A 26,825-nucleotide genomic window follows, 5' to 3' on the forward strand; every position below is an offset into this window, starting at 1 on the left:
CCCTACCAAAGTTTGACGTTTGGCAATTACCCATTTGAACTAGTTTCTATGTATCTCAAGAGTTTGTTCTTTCCTTATATGTGATCTTTTAGTGGAGAACAACAGTCTAGAAAGTAATCTGCAGAGGGTTTGATATAGAATAACTCCCCAAAATAACATTGTTTCCCCAAAGTCACAAGTGGCAGTTTGTCAACCTTTTACACATGTTGAGCATTAATTAATCTTCTGCTTAGTTTCAGAGACCAGAGAAGGAGACACCACAACCAGGCAACAACATATGTGTAATCAGGTCATTCTTATGTGCAATATGAAAACAGTAGGCTGCAGTCTTTTATTTGATCAGTTTTAAAATAATAGCCCTTGGGGCGCCTGGGTGGCTCAGTCGGTTGAGCGTCCAGCTTTGGCTCAGGTCATGATCTCGCGGTCTGTGAGTTCGAGCCCCAAGTGGGGCTCTGTGCTGACAGCTCAGAGTCTGGTGCCTGCTTCGGATTCTGTGTCTCTTTCTCTCTCTGTCCATCCCCCACTCATGCTCTGTCTCTCTCTGTCAAAAATAAAATAAGCATTAAAAAAAATTAGAATAGTAGTCCTTAATCAGTGTCTTTCTTATTATGAAAACACAAAATGTATCTGTTACCAAAATATCGGGAAGTCCAAGCAAGCAAAAATTAGAAAGAAAAGAGAAAATATTCACATTTCCCCAGTAGCATAACTATTGGTTAGTGAGGACCACACATTCCCAAGTATTCTCATTTGGTTACCTCTGCTATAGAGTCACAAAGCGCTCCTGCGACTTAAGTGGTCATATGACACATTCCTAGCCAATAAGAGCCAAATAGAAAAAAAAAAAATTCCTAATGGAGTTTCTGAGAACACTGTGATTCCTCCACTTTTTCCCCTTGACTGGAGCTGCACAGCTATCTTGAGACCATGATACAGTAAGCATGAGGATAAAAGCCAATACGTTAAGGGCGACAGAGTGGGCAGAGGGCATCATTGAGCAACTGAACCAATGCCAGAAAACCTCCACCACCAGACTTCTTATCAAGTGAGAAAATGCCTATTTATTTATTTAAGCCACTGCTAATTGCATTTTCTATCACATGCAGTATTCCTAACTGATACTCCCAGTTGCCTAGACAAGAATTCTACCATACCTGTGGACACTGTTCGAAAGGTCGTCACTTTTGAAGGAGGTAAGATACACATTTTTTTGTTTAACCCAAAACTTTTCAAATTCTCCAATTAATCATCTTCGGTAATAACTTTACTCTTGTAACAATAATAATAATAACTGATACTCTTATGGCCCCTTACCTTTTGTTATCTCATACTTTCATCTCCAATTTGAAAGTAAGGAGATTGTGATTACAGTTAACAGTGCTATATTGCATATTTGAAAGTTTCTAAGAGAGGTGATCTTAAAAGTTCTCATCACAGGAAGAAAAATTGTAACTATATGAGGTGATGGGTGTTAACTGAACTTCATTGTGGCAATCATTCTGTAAATATATTAAATTTATATGCATCAGATCATTACAGTATACCTTCAACTGATGTAATCTTATATGTCAATTATATCTCAATAAAACTAAGGGGAAAAAAAAAGAAAAAAAAAACTAAAGTGCCGAAGAGATTAGAGTTGCTCAGGAAGTAGTTGGGGCTTAAATTCAAGTATCATGGTTGCAAATACTCTCCTCTTTTAGTCGTATTACATGTTCAGGCTTTTCCCAGTGAGTTCTAGCAAATAGTCTAACCTACAGCTTAAGGGCTCAGTAAACAGAAACTTGCCTGAGGTCAACTCTAAATGCCAGTTGAGATGCCAAATACATTCAAAGCAAGGTTCACTTCCTAAGCTTCTCACCCAGACAGAGTCTGGTGGCCCCAGGGCTCATAATTGTGCTGGAGAAGGACTTGCTTCCTGCAATAGCCTGAATATTTGTGTTACCCCAAAATTCATATGTTGAAACACTGACCCCAATGTGATGGTATTTAGAAGTGGGGTCTTTGGGAGGTAATTTGGTCACAAGAGATCACATGAATGGAATTAGTGTCCTTATAAGAAGAAGCTAGAGAGCTAGCTAGCTTTCATTTCTACCATGTGAGTATATACAATGAGAAGATATTGCTTGGCAACTGAGGAAGATGGCTCTCACCACAAACCGAACCATGCTGGTACCCTGATATTGGACTTTTAACCTGCAGAACTATGAGGAAAAAATGTTATTTAAAACAACCAGTTTATGTTAATTTGTTATAGCATTCCAAGCTAAGACATTTCCAAAAATGTCACCATAGAACCAGAGAATAAGCATGTTAACTTTTCTAATCCTCTAGAAACAAAACACTTTCATCTTTCCTTTTGCAAAACTCTTAAGCCACATGCCTAAGATCATAGCTCATCGGAAGGGTGGAACCAGCATTTGAACCCTGGTCTTTCTGATTCTAAAGCCAGGCAAGAATTCCAATTATGGCACCTGTTTGGCATTTGCAAATATCATGAACACCCAGTGCGAATTTTTGTGGGGAGAAATAAGACCCTAGAGAACACGAGACAGGTCAGAAGTCCTGAGACTGACTCTCCATTCTGCCATTTTGTATATGAGTCTAAGCAACTTTTCTATCCTGTCTGAACTTTGTCTGTAACATTAAGATTGGTGATAAAGCAAAGGAGATGGTGTGTATGTGGGATGGTCGAGCAAACAGGCATGACAACTTTCCTCCTATGAAGTCTCTCTCTCTCACCTTCTCCCCACCCTTCTCCTAATGATGGACTGAGCTGGTGTATCAGTTCGCTTTTGCTATATAACAAACCATCCCCAAACAAATTAAAATTCTATGGATGCACTGGGTGGTTCTTCTCATCTGGGCTGGTTTGGCAAACTCTCTCATGTGTCCATGATCAAATGGCAGGGTGGGGAGAGGGTCAGCTGATGACTGGCTGCTCTACAATGGCCACAATCAAATGTCTGGTGGTTGAATGGCTGTCGGTCAGGCAATGGGGTGACTAGCCATATGTCTGTCATCCTCCAGCAGCTTGGGCTTGTTCACACGGTGGTCACAGGAGACTGGGAGAAAGTATGCAACACCTCTTGAGACCCTGACTCAGAACTAGCACATGCTCACTTCCACCATATCCTGTTAGTCAAAGCAAGCCACAGGCCAGCCCAGGTTCAACAGGTGAGGAAATAGACTTCACCTCTTGAGGAGGGTCTTCAAAGTAACAGGCAAATTTAGGAAGAACTTGGGGCTGTTTTAGCAATCAATTACAATACTCAGACAGTATTCTGGAGCCACACGTGTGGGCCAGCCATCCCAAATTTTCGCTGCCCAAAAACCCAGACAGAGCTTGTTTTTCCCGTGGGGCACCGATTGCAGGTCTGGATGGGTTGTTTGTTTTTCTATTTGTTTTGACTTTATGCTATTTCCAGGATGTTTCTTTCAGAAAAGAGAAGGCTCAGTTCTGTCTGCCATGTGTATTAAGATGAGCTGTGACAGAGTATTGCTTTGTGGTCAGAGGACCTGGAAGCTGGGACAGAGGCAGCAGAGTGCGTGACAGGCCCTCCAGGCACTGGAGTCCTCCCTTCCAAAATAAGAAGACAGTCTTCCTCCTGCAGTGCTCATGTCTGCCTGATAACCAAGATTGTGCAAGTCAAGAGCATGACCAGTTGTCAGCCAGCCCTGCCAGGGGTGACAGGGCAAATTCACTTCACTAGCAAATAGGGGACACTCCCAGCCTGATGAATTTCTGGAACTCCTAGCCCTTGGTTGACACTATCTGGCTCATGGTTTCTCCGCTTTCAAGTTTGGATATTGCACAAGTGACATGAAGGGTTGCAGAGGGCCTTGGAATGTCCCGTTTGGTGAAATCACACAGGGGGACAAGATGGGGGCAAGGGAGGGGGGTCAAATACTCCCAACAGGGTGCCCCCCTGATGGTGTATATGTTGGAGGGTGGGTGCCCGCCCAGGTTGGGTCACTTCTGGCCGTCTGGGGTATTGGACAAGGAGAAGCTAGTGAACGTGGCTGGCAGAGATACAGGAAGGAATGTCTCAAGAAGAGTGAAAAATTGCTTTCATGCTCTTTGCTGGCACAGCCTCCGAGGATGGAGCCTTTTTCTGAGGAAATATTGCAACATGCTGAGAGGCTGAAGGGTCAGGGAAGGGTCCTGGCCAGTGAGGATGAATGCCCCTTCCCTGGCCTCCCTCACCTCTGGCAGGGGTCTGTTTGGTGGCATTCCCATGTGAGGGGGGAAAGTGAGAAATTCCACTTCCAATCCTTGCCGCCCACACAGAGGTCTTAAATGAGGTCCGGCAAGAGGCCAGCATCAGATATGCCTGGAGGCCCATGTGGGAAAGCCAGAACCTCCACCAAAACAAGCAGTGGCCACACTCATCCACCAGTCTCCTGGGAGAGCAGAGGCTCGGCAGTGCCTGAGGGAGGCACAGTTGGGCTCTTGGAAAAACAGCCCTGTTGGCCTTCATTCCTCAGGTACTTGCTTTCTGGCTCTAGAGACAATGCGAAATTCTGTGCGTACCCACATGAAAGTTTCTGAATCCAAAAGCCAAGGAGACTCCCCAGCAAGGAGACTCCATGCTTGGACCAGGAAACAAACAAACTTTCTTTTAATGTTTCTCCCTATTGGCCAGGGGACAGTAGAACTGGGCCAAGCAACTGTGCTTCCTGCCCTGCTTCATTAGTCAGGAAGTTCTTCTCATCCAAAGATGGCCAGACCCTGTCCTGAGATACAGGGCTCCCCCAGTCACGCTTCTAGCTCCCCTCAGGCCTCAGTGAATTGTGCTTCTAGCTCCTAATTGACAGCCTTTTCTTTCAGCTGTGACTCTTGTTTGCAGAGCGCCTGCTCAGCTCCCACAGTCAGTGGCTGCAGCCAACCTGTAGGAAGAAAGGCATCAAGGACCCCAACCAACAGAGCCTATTCCTGCAGAATCCAGAACCTGGGAGGATTCCCGAGTCTAATGGAAACAGAGCTACCACTAGAGCCAGGCCAGCCTTGCCATCAGCCCCTCTTGTCCACCAGCTTCTGCATGCTTTCAAGTGGTTGCCCCAATCAGGAATGTTCTCACTTTTAGCCCTTCTGCTTGTAGATGCTCTCCTCCTCTTTCTCAACTTCCCCAACCCCAGACTGATTCCATCTTTCCTTGTTTAATATTCTCTTTTCTGTAATTCAATGGACTTTTTGGTTGTGGGACACTAGCAGGAATCTCATCCTGAGGGGGAGAAGCATGACCTATGAAGGCCAGGTAATACTCTTGGTCTTGATCTCCAGGCTCTGGGGGTGTGGTTTATAATAAGAAATATATATTTGGACTTTGTTTCTGACACAGAGCTTCTAAAACCCTTAGAATTTTTTAAGTAATGAGTACAGCAAAGTTGCCTTTTGTTAAGTTAGTGAGGTGACTTTTCGACCCTACCTAAGGATGGGGGCTGGTTGCCAGGAGAATCAACCAGGTAATTGGAGGGCTGGAAATTTCAGTCCTATCCCCATGACCCACAGGGGAGGGGAGATAGGCTGGAGGTTCAATCAATCACCAAAGGCTCATGATTTAATCCATCATGACTATGTCATGAAGCCTCCATTAAAAAGTCAGAAAAATGTGATTCAGACATCTTCTGGGTTGGTGACTACATGGAGACTTGGGGAGAAAGGCAAACTCAGAGAGGGCATGAAGGCTCAGTGCCCTTTCCCCATACCCTGCCCTATGCATCTCTCCCATCTAACTGTTCCTGAGTTATATAATAATAAAATGGCAATCTAGTGAGTAAAAGGTTTTCCTGAGTTCTGTGAATTGCTGTAGCAAATTAATTGAACCTAAGGAGGGGGTCATGTGAACCTCTGATTTAGAGCCAGTTGGTAGACATACAGGTAACAACCGAGATTTCTGAAGGGTATCTGAAGTTAGGGGAGGTGACAGTCTTGGAGGATTTAGTCCTTTACCTGTGGGATCTGAAGCCATCTCAGGGTAGACGGTGTCAGAATTGAGTTGAATGGTAAGACACTCAACTTGTGTCAGAGAATTGCTTGCTTGATGGTATGGGGAAAGCCCCCACATATTGAAATTGGAATCAGAATGATTGTTGGGGGCCAGTCTTGGGATAGCCTCAAGTTTGCAGTATCTGAAATATTCACACACACACACACACACACACACACACACACACACACATGCCCAGACTGGATTCCCAAACCCAGAGTTCCCTTCAACCAAACATTTGAAATCAGACTTTTCAGATCCTGATAAAAGGGTACAATTAATTTAAGTAAACAGAGGCAAAGGGAAGCGGTAGTTGTCTACATAATGGGATGGGAAGCTGGGTCATGAGAGATGGGGGAGAGATCCTTCATTTAGAATCAGAGATTCTCAGAATTTAAGAGATCTGCCAGTAGGGATATCTGTGCCCAGGGAAGTTTTTCTGGAATGAAGTTTTATTCTCTCAATGATCTCCTGGTTACACTTAGTAACATCCACCCTCCTGGGAGGTAAAGGTAAGATTAGACCATAAGGTTGATACTCAGTGTGAGAGAGGACGTCCCTTAAGGCCAAGTTCTTCAGCATCCTTTGTGTTTCTCCCATCTTCCTAGGGCTTTGCCTTCTCCATGTGCCTAACACCCTTAGCCCACTGTGCTGGCCCCTCTCCCTCTATGCTGGCCCTATGTTCACCCCCCTCCAGTCTCACTCAGGGGCTGACATGATTAATGGGTCACAGCAGGCCCAGGAAATAGCCCCAGGGGCTTCCAAGATTTCTTTGGCTTGAGGCATAGCGGAGGCCCTAAGTCTTCCAGGATTCTACTGTACTCAGTTCCATGTAGGGAGGTCAGACCCCACACAGGTAAGTGTGTCCAGTCAAACTGCTCCCACCTACTCTCAATCCACTACCACCTTCTGCAGGCTTATGCGTGTTTACACACATTCGCCAGGATGGATGCCTGGAAACGTTAACCTCTCCTGACTCTACCTTTGAGAACTTGGTGAAAATTTTAGAGTTGTTTCCTTTCTACTTTTCTTTTCTTCTTCTTCTTCTTCTTCTTCTTCTTCTTCTTCTTCTTCTTCTTCTTCTTCTTCTTTTTTGTTATAAAGACAATACACCACATTAGAGAAAATGAAGAGACCACAGTTAAAATTTTTGTTTTTATATCTGTTTAGTTTTTATATGTGTGCATACAGGTTTTTATTTTTGTTTTTTTAAAGCAGTAAGCAGAATGTAGGGAATTTTGTTGGCCAACTTTTTCTTCATTTCAGCTGCATTTTCTGACCCATGAGGCCTTTGGGCACTGGAAGCCATCAATAGTAGGGTGGGGCCTGAGGCTCCACTTAAGAGGCAATTCAGAGGGCTGACACTGCACCCCTCAGTTCTTCCCCCAAAGAATTTAAGGTGTCCTTGACCTCCACAGAGCACCAGTAGAAAAATGAGTTGCCTCCCTGAGTTGAACACCCCTGCATGAATCCAATGTCAGGGCTCTGGCATGGCTCCCAGTGGGCCTACATTTTGTATGAGGGAGGTCTAGTATGCACCTATCCCCAGTTGAGTGACGCAAGGCTGGTGCCTTACAGAACAGAGCTGTCAGTGTCTCTAGAGGATGGACCTTGGCACCAGATTCAGAGTAGGTAGAACACTGGGCATTTGTTAGCTGAGCCAACCCCATCAGTTCCACTCTTTCCCCAGATCCACTGGGTTTTCCTAACTCTGCCAGAGGTTGCAAGGGGACAGCTGGGGATGATGTTGAGCAGGATCCCAGGGGACTGGCCCCCACCACTGCCACAGCCTCCTCAAAGTCTAGTCGGTCTCTTCCCATGAAAACACTCAGCTCCCTCCCAAACTGTAAAAAGCGAATGAAGAGCAGGACTGTTTGACCAACACACTGGCTAAGAGAAACTTTGGAGGCAGCTCAAGGGCTACTGCCTGTTCCACCGGGGCCATGCTTCCAAACACAAATATTAACCTTGGCGATCTGTCTGTCTCCTGCTTCACAACTTAGACGGCACTTTTTGGGGTCATGTTTAAGTTGGGGAAGAGAGAGATGAAGAAAAAATTATGAAATCTGCAACAAAGTGAGCTTTTGATTTCTAGACAGTATGTAAATGGTAGTAGTGTTTAAAATCCACCCTGGTTAAAGTCTACTTTTCTAGGAACTTCTAGAACAGAAGGGTGAATCCCAGCAGCCCTTCCTTATGGGGTTCTCTGGTTGAAAACAGAAAAATAAAAACATCAATGCCTAGATTCTTTGTTGCAAAAGCACTCAAGTGACAACTAATCCCCACAACTTGAGATCGGAAGCCTTGGGGATCAGCTTCATAAAGCCTGAAGACTTGTCTTGCACCCCAGTGGTTTAGATTTTATGAGACAGTCAGCAGGTGTGGCCATAAGAGGAGACAGAGGAGAGGTTCAGGGAACAACAAAATTTCTTATACTTACAGATCCTAGAGACAATAGGCACATGGCACACCTTGCTGGGCCACGTAGGAAAGACATGAGGGTGGTCAGGAGGCAGAAAATGGGAACGAAGGTTGTGCTGTGGCCACAGCCTTTATTGGGGTTTCCTGGGGAAAGACCAGGCAGAGCAGGGTAAACAGTTTAAGATTGAGAGTTTGAAAACTTTCAGCAGGCTCCGGGCTTTAGGAGTGGTTACTAGTTTCCCGGCACTGGCCCTGGCCGTAGGATGATTAAGGCAGAGGAATATTGCCTCCTGGGTTGCATTGGCCAAATAGAGTTAAGTGGGACTCTGGATTGGTTAGTTTGCACATCAAGGGTAGGTTCTTGGCCATATCTTTTGCTATCTTTAAGAATTTTCTAACCCAGGAAGGGGTTGTGAGAAGAATTTTTCTAAGATGACAAAACATACAGAAAATTGAAATTATTTACAATTATTTACAATTTATTTACAAAACATACACAAAATTGAAAGTATATACACATAGCCTTCTCCGGAGGGGCTCACAGTCTATGAAAATGCACCTAACTTCATCAGGGATGCCAAATCCAGAAGAAAAAAGTGGTTCTGACCACACCTCGGTGCCAGTGGCAAAGCACTAAAATGTGCCAAAAGTTAAGTGGCCCAGGGACAGGAGAGGACAGTCTTACCAGGACCGTGGGAGCTGTTGGCTGCTAGGAGAAAGCAAAATCCACAAAAGGGCTCAAGTCTTTGAAACTGGGGCTCCAGACTTTAGCAGTTATCTGGGCTTCAGAGAAGCCTGAAAAATATGCAGTGCATCTGTTACGTTACCCTTTCTTCATTTATGCAAGGTTATTTTAGCTCCTCTACAAATAATTCAGGGCTCCCTTTCAGGAGGGCATTGCAGTACACACCATTAAACCAATACGCCACATCTAATAATTTGCCCGTAGGCAACAATCAGTGGCAAATTTCAGTCTTCATCTCCTAGATGCTTAATTGTGTTCCTACCAGAAGAAATTTGAAAACAGTCAAAAGCGAATTGACTGAATACATTACATACAGGTAAGTAATGTGCAGCCCTTTCAAATGATGTCTTAAGTCATTTAATGTGGGTTGATATGGGAACTAAGAAAGGTTTATAAAACCATACATACAGTGCGATACTAAAAAGGCCACAAAACACAGTAGGATATGGTTTTTACTTAAAATATTATGTGTTTCTGTACATTCATAGAAAAAAATTCTCCATGAACTCTTCTTTGCCTGTCCTTCACATTCCTGCCTTGACCCATAAAACAGGAACTCCTTCCAACTCTGTGGCTTTCTCAGAGGAGGTTTCCAGGTGTGGGGACAACCCTCCAACCTGGATACAGCGGCTTATCTTAACTGGCCATGTCGGCAGCACACAAGTCAGTTAGGGCCATTCTGTCTCAAAACCCTAAAACAGAACCTCCCCCTTTCCTGCCCTCTCAGACCTGCTCTGGCAGGGCCATAGGCTCTATTCTTGCCTCAGACAGGCACAATGAGGCCTCTTTCTGCTTCCAGCTTCTCAGTTTACTTTGGATGGATGAAACCAGTCAGGCTCACTCGTGGTCCATTTGCCACAAACTGAATAATGCATAAAGCTGATAACTGATAAGTGTCATCCAGACTCCTGGAGGGGAAGTGGGATGAATGATAGGATTCAGTCAATAAACCCCACCCTGAACCCAGAATGGCCTAAGGTCGTTAGGCCCTAGGAGACATTCAGCAATGCTCAGGAGTCATTTTTGGTTGTTCCAACAGAGATGAAAGTAGGCAGGGAGTTGCTGCTGACATGTAAGGGGGAGTGGGTAGCAGGCCAGAGATGCTGCTACATACCCTATAGTATACAAGGCATCCCTCTGCAATAAAGATTCATTGGACCCAAAATGTTGGTAGTGCTGATATTGAGAAACTTTGGTCTTAAGAATATTTATAGACATACTGACAGCAGTTTGTCTTCTATTTTCTTAGTAATAAAGAAAAAAAATAAAAGTTACTTTAAAATTTAAGACAAAGTGGCTATATTATAATTAGGATTTGTCAAATGAATAAGGAAAAGAAGAAAGAAAATAACATGGCTTCTTAAAAAACGGGGGGGGGGGTAGCTGGGTGGTTCAGTCAGTTGAGCATCCAATGTCAGCTCAGGTCATGATCTCACAGTTTGTGGGTTCAAACCCTGGATTGGACTCTGCTGACAACTCAGAGCCTGGAGCCTCCTTTGGATTCTGTGTCTCTATCTCTCTCTACCCCTCCCTGGCTCTCTCTCTCTCTCTCTCTCTCTCAAAAATGGATAAATATTTTTTAAAAGGGTAGCTAAGACTATGAATTTCTTGGGCAGGGATATCTATGTGTTGTACAACTTTATATTCTGAGCACTTCTATCAGTAGGTGGCAGGCACATGGTAGGTGCTGGGTAATTGTAGGTAGATGGATGGATGAGTGGATGGGTAGATGGATGGATTGAAAGATGGATGGATGGATGGATGGATGGATGGATGGATGGATTGGATCTGCCTCAACATCATCAAGAACACTTAAATATCTCATGGTAATCATTTTATAATATATACTTGTGGCAAATCATCATGTTGTATACCTTAAACAATTTTACATGTCAGTTATATCTCAATAAAATTGGAAACGAATAGGAAAAAAAAAGATAAAGTGCCTGTACCTTGTCAAAAGCTCAGGTATGGCCAATGTTGGTGAGTATTTATTGAAAAAAAGTATAAAATCTGGGTCTCACCAACAGCCCAAGCCCTCTTTGGAAGCCCCTCTATGATGGACATAATAGAGAGGTAGAGAGATTGAACTTAGTACAGTCCAATCATAACTGTGCATTACTAGGAAAGAAATGTGGTAAGTTGACCCATCCGTAGGGACTTAATAAATTTCATGTTGGCTTATTTTTTTCTCTTCTCACTCAAATGATGTGAATTTTTAGCTACTGATACTGTGGTATGGGTGGTGTAGTGCATGCCAGAAAGCATGTTGTTCTGTTTCCATAGGTTTATTATGTCTGGTCAGTCTTAATTAAAAGACTCCCTTTGTCTTCTCTTTAGGGCTTCTGGACATGGCGCCTGAACTTTATTTTTGGCCCTGAGTATTGATGTTGCTTCCTGTTTTGGTGTCAGATTAATGGCATACAGCATGGGAGCTAAGGCAGCTCTCACCTTCCTTCTTATTCCCTAGGACAATTCTGGACCCACAACAGATCAAGTGCATCACACAAGAGCCAGCAACTCTGACGTGCAAAACTCCCATGTCCTGCCACCTCCTGCCTGTTGATATTTTTGACAGTCCTCAATTAGCACAGTACAGTTAACTTCAGCCTGTCATTTGTGTGGGCTAAGCTGTTTGAAAAATCCTGGGGTCAGGAGGGGTCAGCCAGTGGTGGGAGGACCATTTTCCCATAAACAAATGATGGAACCTCTATGTCTGGAAGACACCAGCTGTGGTTTGGTGCCAGGGGCCTTTTGAGGGGATAGAAATGTCAGCCCCTTTCCTCCTTGGCTCCACAGGCTGTCTCTTCCTGGGACTGATGCTTTTCCATTCCATTATCAGGAGCTCCTGAGGAGGCCTCTGGATCACAAGGATGTCTGCCTCCAGCTTCATGTTATCATTACTAGTGCTAAAGATGTAACATTTACCTCCCAGGTAACTTATTCTTGAGAACATCTAGGAGAGTTGGTTTTGGTTTTAGAATAGTTAATGTTTCACAAAGACCATGTCACCAAAACCACAAGGCCATATCACTGAGAGAATATTTATTCTTAGGGGCATGGGAGGAAAAGCATGCAGATAATATAAAACAAATTTCTATCAAAAAGATAGAAATGAAAAAGAAAGGGACCAGAAAACGCAGCTTTGTTTTATATGACTTGAAATTTCTATCTGCTCCCTCAGTAGATTGTTACCCAAACCCTGATATTAGAAAGAAGGCTCTGTCCATTCACATGTAATATCACAGTATATATAGAAATTTGCAAGGAATCTACAAAAAAAATCTAGAACTAATAAATGAGCTTATCAAGGTCACAGGATACAAGGTCAACATTTAAAAGCAATCAATCATGCAGGGGCACCTCGTTTGCTCAGTGGGTAGAGCATGTGACTTTTGATCTCAGGGTTGTGAGTTTGAGCCCCATGTTGGAGGCAGAGTTCACTTTTAAAAATAATGATAACATAATAAAATTCAAAAAAGAAAGATAACCAATCAATCATCTTGTTTTATGCTAGCAATCAACAGTTAGAAATAAAAAAAATTAAAAATATGATTTACAATAGCCCCAGAAATGACATAATTCTGTAGGAATCTAAAAAATAGTACAGAATATATATGAGGAAAATTACAAAACATTACTGAAAGAAATCATGGAATATCTAAATAAATAGAAATACTACATCCATGAATGGGAAGACTCAACATAGTCAAGATGTTAATTTTCCCCCCAAATGATCTAAAGACTTGACTAAATTCCAATCTCAATCCCAGTAGGATTTTCTTTTGTGGATAAAGTAACACTGGCTCTAAAATTCATATGGAAATGCAACTAGAAGAGCCAAAACAATTTTGAAAAATAATAATAAATCTGGAGAAATCATGCTATCTCATTTTAAGATTTATTATAGAGCAATAGTAATGAGAACCATCAAAATTAAAAACATTTGCTCCACAAAAGACACTATTAAAAGAAAGAAAAGAAGGATACAGACTGGGAGAGATATTTGCAATTCATGTATCTGACAAAGAACTTATAACCAGAAAATATAAATAACTCTCAAAACTCAACAGTATGAAAATAAACAATCTCATTTTAAAATGGGCAAAAACTGAATAGGCCTCTCTCCAAAGAAGATGCAAAGATGGTAAATAAGCAAAACATAATTAGCCATTAAGGATTCCAAAATAATACCAGAAGATACTACTATATGTGTACTTGAATGGCCAAAAAAAAAAAAAAAAAGACAATACCAAGTGTTAATAAAGACACAGAGCTACTGGAACTCTATATATTGCTGTTGGGAATGCAACATAGAATAGCCATTCTGGGAAACTGGTGGTTTTTGGTACAATAAAACATATATTTACCATATTACCCAGCAACCCTATTCCTGGATATTTACTTTAGAGAAATGAAAACCTACAATTCACACAGAAACCTGATTACAAATGTTTTAGCAGCTTTGTTCATAAACTCCTAAAATGGAAATGGCCAAGATATTTTTCAATGGGTGAGTGGGTTAACAAACTGTGAAACCACCATATAATGGAATACTATTCGCACAAAGACTTGGGTAGATGCAACAAGTTGGATAAATCTTAAAGGCACTAAGCTGTGTAAAAGAAGCCAGTCTTGGGGCACCTGGGTGGCTCAGTCAGTTAAGTGACCAACTCTTGTTTTCGGCTCAGGTCATGATCTCACAGTTCATGAGTTCGAGCCTCACGTCCGGCTCTGTGCTTACAGTGTGGAGCCTGCTCTGGATTCTCTCTCTCCCTCTCTCTCTGCCCCTCCCTTGCTTGCACACACACAGTCTCTCTCTAAATAAATAAACTTAAATAAATAAAAAAAAAAGCCAGCCTCAAAAGGTTAACATATTATATGATTCTATCTATACTATATCCTTGAAAAGGTAAAATTATGGGAAAAGACACACTAGATTAGTGATTGCTTGGGGGGAGGGTGAGAAATTGTGCCTCTAAAGGAGCAGCATGAGGAAATTTGGGTGGTTATAGGATTGTTTTGTGTCACAATTGTGGTGATGGTTACTTTTATCTTATTTTAAGATTTTCTAAAATTTAAAAGCAGCCTTTGTACAAATATCTAATCATTATGTTATACACTTGAAATGAATACAATATTATATAACCATTATATCTCAATAAAAAAGAATAGACTTGGGGCGCCTGGGTGGCGCAGTCGGTTAAGCGTCCGACTTCAGCCAGGTCACGATCTCGCGGTCCGTGAGTTCGAGCCCCGCGTCGGGCTCTGGGCTGATGGCTCAGAGCCTGGAGCCTGTTTCCGATTCTGTGTCTCCCTCTCTCTCTGCCCCTCCCCCGTTCATGCTCTGTCTCTCTCTGTCCCAAAAATAAATAAACGTTGAAAAAAAAAATTAAAAAAAAAAAAAAAAGAATAGACTTTGTGTAACCAAAGGACAGTGTGATCTAAGATAACTTCTGGTGATAAAAATGTTCTATATCTGTGATATGCAGTACTACAGTCACTTATCACATGTGACCAGAAAGCACTTGAACAGCACTTGAAATGTGACTAGTTTGAGACGTTCAATGTTCTATTTTATTAATTATTTTAACTTTAAATTGTCACACATGGCTAGTAGTTACTGCATTGGGCAGTAAAGTTACAAAACACTTGAATTGCTATGTTGTGTTCCAGAGTTTAGCTAACATGTGCAGATGTAGAAAACATGAGAATATCCACAAAGATAAGAAATCCCAAATTCATTATATGTATACTCATTGAGAATGCATTAACTTAGATTTTATAGCAGAATTGTCTTCCTGATTAAGGTTTTCTGAGATTTGGGTTAGTATGCATTTACATTTTTTCATCGTACTATATCCAATGAAGTGATGGGCATGAGGGCTATATGGGGGCAGAGGAGAGGAGCAGGAGATAAAACCAGCAGCTTCCTATGTGACAGCAGGAAGCCAATCTACATCCTTTTTTAACTGTTGTAAATAATTCAAAGGAAAATCATTACTTATTGACTTGACTTGGATTAGCCATAATGAGTAACCATGATGCCTCTTGGACTTAGACACTGTACAACCGTCAAACCAGTGTTAAAATAATACGTACAGAGGTACCTGGTGGCTCAGTTGGTTGAGCCTCTGACTTCAGTTCAGGTCATGATCTAATGGTTCGTGAGTTTGAGCCCTGCATCAGGCTCTGTGCTGACAGCTCGGAGCTTGGAGCATGCTTCGGATTCTGTCTCCCTCTCTCTGCCCGTCCCCCACTCACACACTGTCTCTCTTTCTCTCTCAAAAATAAGTAAACATTAAAAGATTTTTTTTAAAGTAACACTTACAAAAATACATGGTTCTTCATAATCTAGTCTCTGACCACTCTTTCCACTCTCCACACCCACACACAGAGGGACTTGTAATTTCCCCACCACACATCTCTGCCCCTTTGCTTTGTCCATCATTCCACATGGAGTCCCCTTTCTACTCTCTTTTTGCCTTGTTTCTATCCATCTTGTACTATTATTGATCTTAATAGTTTGAACTTGAGTCACTCTCATTTAGTTAGCTTGCCTTAAGTGATATGATCCATGACACCATGGTTTTGGTGTGCTAGTTATATTTTTGCCAGCACATACTAGAGCAAATATACTATAATGAAAAATATTTAGTCATTTGTACCCTAAAGTCAACTCATGTATCACCAGTGCCACACTCAGCCTTTGGGCAATATGGCTTTCACAGTCAGCTCAAGCATCTACACTTCCAAGAAGTGGGTTATGTACCTCTACTGCTCCAGCAGTTAGGCATAAGCCTCTGGTAAGAAAATTAGAAGACTCTTCAGTGGGGAAATTGACTGACATTTGGGAGTCCTCCCACAGAGCAGCTGGACCACTACCTGATTCCACTGTGACGCCCTTCTGGCATATAAAGCATCCAGTCATGTCTTAAGTACTTTACTAGAAATAGAGACAGAGAGGGGTGCCTGGGTGGCTCAGCTGGTTAAGTGTCTGACTCTTGGTTTCAACTCGGGTCATGATCTCATGGTTTGTGGGTTCAAGCCCCACCTCAGGCTCTGTGCTGGTAGTGCAGAGGCTATTTGAGATTTTCTCTCTCTCTCTCTCTCTCTCTCTCTCTTCTCTCTCTCTGTTTCTCTCTCTCCCTTTTCTCTGCTCCCCTCATCCCCAGCCACTTGCTCACTCTCTCTCTCAAAATAAATAAATAAATAAATAAACTTAAAAAAAAAAAAAAAAAAAGAAATAGCAACAGAGAGCCAAAGACCACCAAATAGTTGAGGAATGTCTCCTAACATAGAACACGAAAACTGAAACAAAGAACTAGGGAAAAAAGAAACACGAAGGTCAAAGCGATAATGTGGAGATCAGAAGAAAATGACAAAAATCCCACTAATTCTTAGATTGAAAAGAGAAGATGTTGCATCCATGAGACAAGATGAGAAAACTATAAAATATAATGAATGAAATAATAAGAAAGAACTCTAACAAATTTAAAATAAGATGGCTAAAATTTAAAAGAATCAGTAGAAGGCTTGGAAAATAAGGTAGATGAAACCTCTCAGGAAGAACAAATATATACAAAGAGTTTTCATAAAGAGTGATTAAGAGACTCAGGGAATCAATCTAGGAGATCCAAGATCCAAATAATAGTTATTTTGAACACTTAGAGAATGGAGAGGGAAAGAAATGACTAAGGAAATAATAAAAGAAAAATTCCATACTGAAAGAGTGTGCCTTGAGACTGAAAGGGTCCACTGAGTGACCAGTACTGTGAGACTCGTGGAAATAAAGAGAAGATCATAAAAAATATCCCAGAGAGAAAGAGAGAGAGAAAAGGAGGAAAAAAATGTCACTTACAAAAGATGGGAAATGAAATTTGCATTGGACTAGTCACAACAAAACATGTGTTAGAAGACAGTAAAGCAATTGAGTTTTGACCAGGAATTTATATGCAGCCAAATTCCAAATTATTGTAAGAGGGACAATAAAGACATTTCAGACACATCCCTGGACTGAAGGAATAAGTCCCTCCCATGTGCCCTGCCTTAGGAAACCACTAGTGAACCTTCTTACAAAAGGAGGGGGTAAGCCAAGAAAGTGGGAGACATGGGGATCCAAAAAACGAGGAATCCAAAAAGGGAAGCTGCAGGGTGATGGTGAAAAAACTCCAGGATGACAACCATGAGGTAGCCCTAATGACTGCATCAAAACAGGAGAACACAGGGGTTCAGGAGAGAAGACTTCAGAGGAAATAAGTAGAACAAATTATCTGACATGTTTGAGCTTTTGGAAAAGATATCAACAGGTGGGGATTGACAGACCTGATGGAAAAAATTAAGGTAGGACCAAGAAAACTCTGGGAGTGAAAAACAACAATAAAACTAAGCACTGGGTAAAAAAGATAATCACAATACCTACTTGGTTTTGGGGTCAACCATATTTACCAACCATAACAATATAAATAGTGACAATTAATTCAGCTAAAAACTGCAATGTAATTATGAGAATAGGGAGAGAGGAAAAGGGGAGGGAGTGCACAAAGGTATTGTGTCCTTACTTAACACAGCAGGAAGTCAACACATATGGTCTAAAATGAATACTCCAGAAAGAGTATAAGCAAAAAGAGAGAAATCACAAAAAAAAAAAAAAAAAGAAAAAGAAAAAAGAAAAGAAAGAAACAGTTGAAAGCAAGTGGGCCTTGGGCAGCAGGAGTTAGGGGTAAGAACTGGTAAGGCCCTTGTTATTTGGGGGCTTATTTAATTTTTAAATTATGTCTATATATTTCACACACACACACATACACATACACACACACACACACACACGTGAAAAAGGGAGAGAGGAATTATGGCTGCCGGGCAGTAGAGCAGAAAGCAAAGATTTAGCTGCTGAGGGGAGCCATAAATTATAGCACAGCCAACTTTCTAAAGGCTCCCTTCTGCACACGATACCCCCAGATGATGTGACAATATTACACAAGGGAAGAGAAGGAAAGCCATGCCCAAGCTCCACCCTCCCTTTTGGGAAATTCTTGGCTCACTTCACAATACTGAGTCTTTGTTTCATGGTGTTTGCAGGACTCTGCCCTTTTGGAGGTGAGATGTTTACTTTCCATGGCCAGAAATTTTCCTACATCCCTATCCCACCATACACGTGGCTGAGGAATTGCATGAGCTCTAGCATGCCTCCTCCAACACCGTGTGTCAAGCCTTGGCCACAAATTACGTGTAACGTGATGGTGATGGCGCCTTTGGAATGCTTTACAGTCTGTCTCTGTCTTCCATTTTGACCAGCTGAATGGTTCATGATGTAACTAGGGATCTGATTGGTGGGGAGATGCCAACTTAACTTAGCTACACTTAAATGCCTCTGTGTAACTCTTCCTGTCTCCTTCCTCCTAAGCTCCCATTTATCTTGGTCAAGGAGATCCCCCAACCTCAAAGAGTCCTATAGAAAGCTCACTGTTCCTCGCTTTGCAGCAAAATAGCTATGTTGATACCATGTGCAGCCTTGCTCGTAACTCAGCCCTACTGCTTCCTCCTGCTATTAGACTAACATGTTGCTGGTATTTCCTCTAACTCTTCATTCCCACTGGATTCTTGACAGGGAAACTAAAGTTTTGTCTTGTAAAGCAATCATAAATCAAAAAATAAAGGAGAGCCAGAGAAAAGGCAAAAAGAGAGGAGCCTCACAAACCCATATCTCATTTCCAGGACTTGTTGTTGAGATGTTAGTATTTTACATAATAAGAGGTTTTATGGCTTAAATTCAAGAGGTGGGAATGCAGAAGTTAGTATTCCAGTCATGCCTACAGATTTTTCCAGACCTGACAATCAAGAATATGAGCAATTGTTGTGAAGCACAGTCTCCTCATTCAGCATATAAAGGTCAGAGAAATAATCTGCCTTTCTATACTTAGTCTTGGGGAACTGGGTTTTGGGAGCTGCCAGCAGCTTCATAACTTAACTAACAGAACTAAGCCTACATCAACATGACTTTACCATTTGTTCCAGAAAATTCTTGTCTACTAAATAACCTCAGTGTTTGCTCCAGGAGCTTCCTGAACATTTACTTATTTTCAAACAATGGACTACTCAACCAGCCCCTTTTCAGGCCAACAAGTTGCTCTATGGGACAGACCTACTTGTTTATCAGAACATACTTTGCTCTAGAACCTTTACCTTTTTGTGAACTTTGCCCATTTGGAATCCCCACATTGAAAGACCTGCCTTAAACCACTCAAAACCAGATCTAAACCCCCACACACATGTGTTCTGACCTTTCTTTTTGAAGCTACTACTAAGACTTGGTCAAGGTGGTGTTCTCCCTTATTACAGTACGTAATAAACAGCTTTGCTTGATCAGTAGAGTACTGGTATGGTCTTTTTGGGGAGTTGGCAGTCAACAAATACATGTATTTCAACCACTTTTGTATAGTCACAACCATTAGCTTGGCAGTCTTGTTCTGTTAACCTGTTTCTATTTCTCTTATTCATTTGTTCATTCATTAAAAAAAATATTTTTTTAGTTCCACTGTGAGCCAGGGGAGATAAAGAAGCTTGGTTCCTCATGTCATGACGTAAGGAGAAAAGACACTCATCGATGAATTCCACAAATATCAATGACTATAAACTATACTAAGATAACTATACTTCAGATAACCTGAAGAGGGTGTGGTGCCAAAGAAACATTTACTAGGCCTACTATGGGAAATCCTCAAAGGATTACCCCACTGGGGCTGAGCTAGGAGGAATGAGTAATCTCCAGGTCTGAAAAAGGAGTCTGAACTGGAGTCTGAAGGACAACTTTGCAGGTTGAAGGAAAAATTCACCCCTGTTAGGTTAGTAATTCATTAACATTCTCTTCAATTCTTTTATCTTCAGGATCAGATAACCATTTGTTTCTTCTGGCTATTTCTCTTTCACAGAAATGAAAAAGAAAGAGAAATATATTTCAAAAGGAAGAACACCAAAAAGAAAAGACAACATATCCATGTTTTTCATTGTTAAACTCCCATTTCCCAAAGGCCCTTTAAACCCCTGGTAAGAAGCAATAATGGTAAAAATGGAAGATCCCAACCTCTCTGAAAAACAGCCTGGTAATTTCTTATACCTGGTAATTTCTTATAATTTATTCTTATATAAATGTAATGGCGCCTGGGTGGCTCAGTCGGTTAAGTGTCTGACTTCAGCTCAGGTCATGATCTCACTGTTGGTGGGTTTGAGTCCCGCATTGGTCTCTATGCTGACAGCTCGGAGCCTGGAGCCTGCTTCAGATTCTGTGTCTCCCTCTCTCTCTGCCCCTCCCCCACTTGCACTCTGTCTCTCTCTGTTTCTTGAAAATAAATGTTAAAAATTTTTTTTAAAATGTAAAATACCATTTAACCCAGGATTTTCACTCCCAGGTATTTACCCAGGAGAAATGAAAACATACACCCTCACTTAAATATGAATATGACTTAAATATGAATATCCTTAGCAGTACTGTTCTTAGTAGCCCTGGACTGAAAAAACCTGGTACTCATCAATAGTAGAATAGATAAATTGTGGTGTATTCATTTAGTGGAATACTATACAGCAGATAAAAATAAGTGATCTACTGCTATATGTAATAACATGGATACATCTCTGAAACACATTTAAAAGTCAGATGCAAATGAGTACATACCATATGATTCCATTTATATGAAATTCTATAAAAGGCAAAAAAACCCCACACCAATCTGTAGTAACAGAAAACAGATCAGTGATTACTAAGAGCCAGAAGGAAAGGGGGGACTGACTGCAAAGCGGCATTAGAGAAACTTTCAGGGTTATAAAAATGTTTTATATCTTGATTGTGGTGGCAGTTACACAGAAATATGTGTTTTCCAAAATTCATTGAACAGTACATTTGAAATGGGTGTATTTTATAATATATAAATTCTACCTACATGAAATTGACCCCCCCTTTTTTTTTAATAAAATGAAGGTGGAAGAAGTTGGTTTCTAAATAAGACTGCTGAACCCTGCTCCAAATTTGATTAAGAGTCAAAGTTTTATGGCAATCTTGCTGCAGGGAAAGGAACTATATACATCAGGCTAATCCAAGGACTTACTTTGGCGGGGGAAGGGGGGATGTTTTATGGGAAAAGAAATGGTTAGGTAACTTTTGTTAGACTAGATACCAAGTGAAAGAAACGTCTAATTAAAGATCTTTAGAATCTTTACTGACAGTCAGCTGGGAGTCACCTGGAAGGATAAGTAACTGGTTTCTCAAACGTGATCTTAATCCCATTGGAATGCATCAGAAAACTGCATCTGCATTGATCAGAAATGCCAATTTCTTCCTATGAGGGGGTTTGTGTATAATAACTCACAAAAAAGTCCAATTCCAGACAAAATTTGGTACAATTTTTTTCTTCCAAATATAAATTCACTAAGAAAAAAAAAAAGATGCAAGGAAAACATTTAAAAATGTTAAGTGCTGTGGTTATTTCTCAGTGATGAGATTTTAAAGGACTTTAATTTTCTTCCTTGTCTCATTTTTAAGACATTTTCTAGTATATCAAACGTATCACTTTTATAGTTCCAATAATGAGAAGGAAATGCTTTTCACCATCAATGTTTGATTATGAAAACTAAAGTAAACAATATGAAAGTGCTGGCCTGGGATCCCATGGAGGACAAGCCATGCTTTCTCAATGGCACTAAGCTGAGGAATGAAGCAAGGTTAGGAAGGAAGATGAGGAATTCCTTCCCTAGAGAAGGAAAAATGCCAGGAGATGAGTGGTGCCATGGCCACCATGGCCATCGGGGGAGGACCAGGGACTGATTTGCTCCTGTCAGTTCTCCTCACATTTTTTGTTCCTTTAGTGGCCAAAGACAGACAGATAACAAAGGTCCACCTGACATACAACAGCTTGCCCTGTGCCCCCGTCCATGAGCTTACGAGCTGGACTGAAACGCCTAGTTTTGTAAACATAGACCCAGGATTTGAAGTCTACATAGCTGACCCCTATGATGGGTCAAACTCGTATCTGCATTGAAATACCTATGCCCATTGAAAGAAGAAACAACTTGAAGGAATCTGGAGTAATGTGCTTTTCATCAGGTGTCCTACCTACTGCATCTTCCAAGACCAAATTAGGATGCATCTTTCTAAGTCAGCCAGCTCCTCATGCTGCAGCGTAGGGTATCTGTTGTGGAGATGAGGAAAAGAGAGAACTCAAAGGCAATTTGCAGATTTTGTACATGAGCCACTGAGTAAATGAGAATATCAATTGAAATGGTGAATTCTGGGGGAAGGAGCAGGCTTGGGGGTGGAGATGGGGAGATAGAAACTAAGGGTTCTGTGTTGGGCACATTATGAAATGCTTTATTGGGTGTTACAGTGAACATACCAAGTCAGGAGTTTGGAGTTTAGGTGCAGTTCAGGCTGGAGATTTGGGAGACATGATCCTTAAGGCACCAGACAGAGTAAAATCATCTATGGGGAAAAAGGGCTGATAACCAAGCACTGGGACCACCAACGTTCAGTGGCCAGGAAAAGAAGAGAAACCATAAAAGGATACTGAGAAGGAAACCAGGGAGGTATGAGGAAAACCAAAAAGCATTAAGTGTCTCAGAATCCAAGTGAAGAAAGTCTTTAATTCTAAATCTTCAACAACTCCAGTTTCTTATCTTTCAACAATCCTTTAAGCAATGGCTGTACTATTTCAGCCCAACAACCTACCACTCCCACACCTAATGAAAAGATATTTACTAAGATTAAGTATTTGGACAGTGGCCCAACATCCTCCCAGCCACCTGTGTGGTTGATTTTTCCTGCTCTTGCCCAGAGAAAGGAGAGCCAAAAACAAGTCCCCTGGATAAGAGATTTATTCTCTGGCCTTTATGATATAAAATGAGCCATCCCCCTTTTATACCAGCATTGACTGTCATGAACTAAGTGTGAGTTTAATAGACATGTTCTCCCAGTGAAAGATAGTTCCAAAGAGCATTCTTCTAGGGGTGTACCAAAAAAAAAAAAAAAAAAAAAAAGCATTTCCTCTTTCCTTGCAGGCTCTGCACTGGTCTTGGTACCAAGAGGTAAACACACACACACACACACACACACACACACACACACACACACACACACAAATCCAACTCAGAGCATGGATTCAAAACACCGAGCATCTCAGGAATTGATTTTAGGAGCGGAAGTATCAAAGTTACCACCACCTAGCTCTTACTAAGCCTTAGGCGTTGTAGCTAATCAGTTAGTAACATTGAAAGACTCCTTTTATGGAGGCTTCCCCACCATCAATGAACTCATTCTATATAAATATTTAGCCAGGCAATAAACTGGACAGCCTATATTACTCAACATCAGCCTCAAAAGACCCTCCCGATTTATATACACGGCATCTTGGTGGAGCAATACATTTTACACGCATGACATGGTCAGCGATAAATATACCAGGGTAGGTCAAAGCCTATTTGGTTCTCTGCTTTTAACTGTCTTGGGCTTTGTGTGTTTCTTTAATCAGTTGGATGATTTAGATAAACAACATGTATTAGTCTTTGTAAGTATAACATGCCTTGAACTTTCTCCAGATATTCATTCCCATTCATCATCGTAATAGTTGCTCCCCCTTGGCCATCATTAAGATTAGAAACGTCCTTGAACCATTTAATGATATTCCACAAGACTGGACAGACTTTTCATGCCTTGATGAATTGCGATCACTCAGCTTAGACCAATGAAATCGGATATCCTTTAATGTGCCTGATGACTTTAAGGAGTTTAGGGAAAGCAGTGCTCAGGAATCAAAATGGCTTCACAGACTAACCATTCATTTGAGGGAAGATGCATGATTTAAGTAAAAATTGATTAATGAGTTAATATCTAATCTGATAGCTAACTGTAATACATATTATTTCTCTGTTCATACTGATAAATATGGTTTTATCTACAAGTGTCCATTTATTATAGAACTCACTAGAAGAAGGTATGATACAATTTTTTTAAAGCATAAGTTGGAGTGTTAAACAAGGTTCTTTCAAGTAAAATGACTTTTATATGTTCATACTGCTGATGAGGAAAACAATATAAAGACAAGTCTGGGCTAGAATGTGTTTAACTACCTTGGAGCTGAGAAAGACTAGTTGCCTCTATTTTATGGGCCTTTGCAGCTCCAGATGGTCACCATGGGAATGATGTGGCCCCCCAAATGTCTGTGCGACTTGGCAATTTGTCCCATAAATATCTTTAATATCCTCACAGATCTTTGTATTCCACTAACTCTGAAACCATTGACATCACTATGGTTTAGAGGTGGCTAACAATATTGGCATATTTAAGTCATCTTTAAGTTCCTCTGCAGGCTATGATCTGAGACAACAGGGTTAAGAACAGGACGTGAGTGTATAATGGAGAGAATACTGTGCTTGGGTCAAAGAACCCTGGCTCTCTCACTGGCAATTTGATAAACTTGCTTACAGGAGAATCAGTTTCTTCCTTTACTCATCAATTATTTATTAAACATCTACAACATGCCAGGTGCTGTTCTTGGGATACACGAGAGAGTGTAACAGAACGTGGGACTCACATTCCATTGCTAGACTTAACCAATATAACTTTCTCTCTTCCAGAGTTGTTTTATGGGTCAAATAAGTTATCATAAGCAAAAGCATTTTATAATGTGCTTCTCTCCTAGAAGCAAATCCTGAGATAAGAATATGAATGCAAGGGCTTTATTTGGGAGGTACAGGAAACACTGATAGTGGGGATAGGAGACGAGAAAGGGGAAGACAGCCAATAAAAGATGCATTAGCAAGGCAGTCACCACTGTGGGAAACTGGAAACACCAAAGGGAAATTCTGGGAAATGATGCAAACACTAGCCCCAGTGATATCCCACTCCAGAGGTAAAGGAGTTGGGGTATTTGTATACCAACTCCTGAGAATCATGAGTTGAGGGCTAGTCCAGGAGATGTTAATGCCCTGGTCCTTCTGGCATGCCACAGGCAGAGCTATCTTCTGTGATTTTGGAGAGAACTCCCAGCACAGAGATACAGAGTATGGTAATTAGAGTATAGCAACTGGAAATCAGCTGGATCACACTGGAAATGGTAATGGAAATGGAGGAGGATTGTCAGATACAGATGAGTAAAGAATGAACCTATTATCCTCATTACTCTACTGGTCAGATGGGACTGTCTGTCCCCAACCATGTGCCCCAATTTTTAACAACTACCTTCAGGCTAGCTTGTAGTACATTAGTAACTCTTCTTATTAACTAGCTAAATATGGAAATGGTGCAGACTTAAGTTTCTCAAATTGGAGTTTGTGAGTCCATATAGATGTAGCCTCCATAGAACCCATGAATTCAATGAATTTATAACTTGAGAATTTTTCATTTTGATGATAAACTAAAATGAATTAATACAAACATATTCAGGGATCACCTTGCAACTAATTCATGTCAGGCAATTTCATTTGCATTTGTATCTGGGGTTGTAGTAATGTTGATGCCAAATGAAGATTATAGGTGGCTGGAAAGGAATAAGTGAGAGAACCAAGTCACGATCAGTAATAAGCTATGCTGAAAACAAAATAGCCTCTGTGGTATTATCTTTACATTCAGGGTTGAGCAGAGGTGGTGCATGGATTAGTCTCTCTATGCACCAACATTTGCCAGCAGTAAATGTAGTACTAAACCGTCAATTAAGGAATTTTTCATTAAATGGCTATATCACAATTTCCCAGGGTATCTATTAAGTGCATTGGATAGAAAAATAATGGATATGTAGTTAAAAAACAGGTTCATTATCAAAAAAGAAGTATAATGCCAATCATGTTAGCAACTCAAATGATGGCTGTCAAGTTTAAAATCAAAGAATCAAGTCAGCTAGTGAAATACTCAGTTTCCAAATAAAGGCTTCTATAATAAAAATCAGGACTTCTGCTTCTGAAAGATGCAGTAGAGGCATTTTCCCTTATTCCTTCCTACTACTAAGTGCAGTTAAAAACATGGAGCATTATATACAAAACAAACATGAGAAAAGTTGGACAGGTGGAGAAAAGAAGGCAGGCCAGTTTGGGACCATGAGTCCTAAGGAACATGGTCATGAGTTCCCTGAGAGTTCATTTTTGCCTCATCTATCCCAGACTGGTTAGTGGAGGAGCCAGCAACCCAGAAATACCAATGGACACAGACAAAAGAGCCCCAGGAAAAGTCTGCTCTCTCAGGCCAACAGACCAAGAAAGGGCAATCTAGCAGAACAGAAAACTTTTAGACAATAATGGCTCTACTTTCAGCCAAATACCACAGTAAATAAAAAGGCTACAACCCCAGCCCCACCCCCTCCAGTGAAGGTCACAGGGAGAGCCTAGACTTCCATCCTCATTAAGCTGTTACAAGCATCCTAACGCCCCCCCCCCCCCCCACCAACTCTTCCAAGTGGTGTCTAAGAAGGCTGAGGGGGAATAGAAACTTTCATCTCCTCCAAGGAGTAAAGAGCCTCTCCCCCCCCCCCCCCCCCACAGTGGGCAGGATGTCAGCAAAAGGCCTTGTGGGAGCCTGAATTCCCACCTCCACAGGCGGTAATGAGGAGCCACTCCCCTATGGGTATCTAAGCAGCTAAGTGGAGAGTCCAGGCTTCTCTACTTCCATCTGGCAAGTAACAAGGGAGCACCCC

General features: G+C 41.4%; 1 protein-coding gene across 5 annotated transcripts in view; it reads right to left on the reverse strand.

Annotated features, from left to right (window-relative positions):
* Window positions 1-262: 262 nt before the first annotated feature.
* Window positions 263-26,825, reverse strand: part of TASP1 (taspase 1) — a 294,418-nt gene continuing 267,855 nt past the window's right edge. For 4 of the 5 annotated variants that reach the window (XM_053200260.1, XM_053200259.1, XM_053200258.1 and 1 more), the window contains one exon: window positions 263-541. In XM_053200260.1, coding sequence (XP_053056235.1) covers window positions 332-541 — 210 coding nt within the window. In that variant the 3' untranslated portion in view covers window positions 263-331. Of the gene's footprint in view, window positions 542-4,620; window positions 8,556-26,825 lie in introns of those variants that run through there. The other variant, XM_053200261.1, reaches the window with a different exon arrangement.

Source organism: Acinonyx jubatus, chromosome A3, assembly GCF_027475565.1.
Source record: "Acinonyx jubatus isolate Ajub_Pintada_27869175 chromosome A3, VMU_Ajub_asm_v1.0, whole genome shotgun sequence".
In the NCBI taxonomy this organism is placed as follows: domain Eukaryota; kingdom Metazoa; phylum Chordata; class Mammalia; order Carnivora; family Felidae; genus Acinonyx; species Acinonyx jubatus.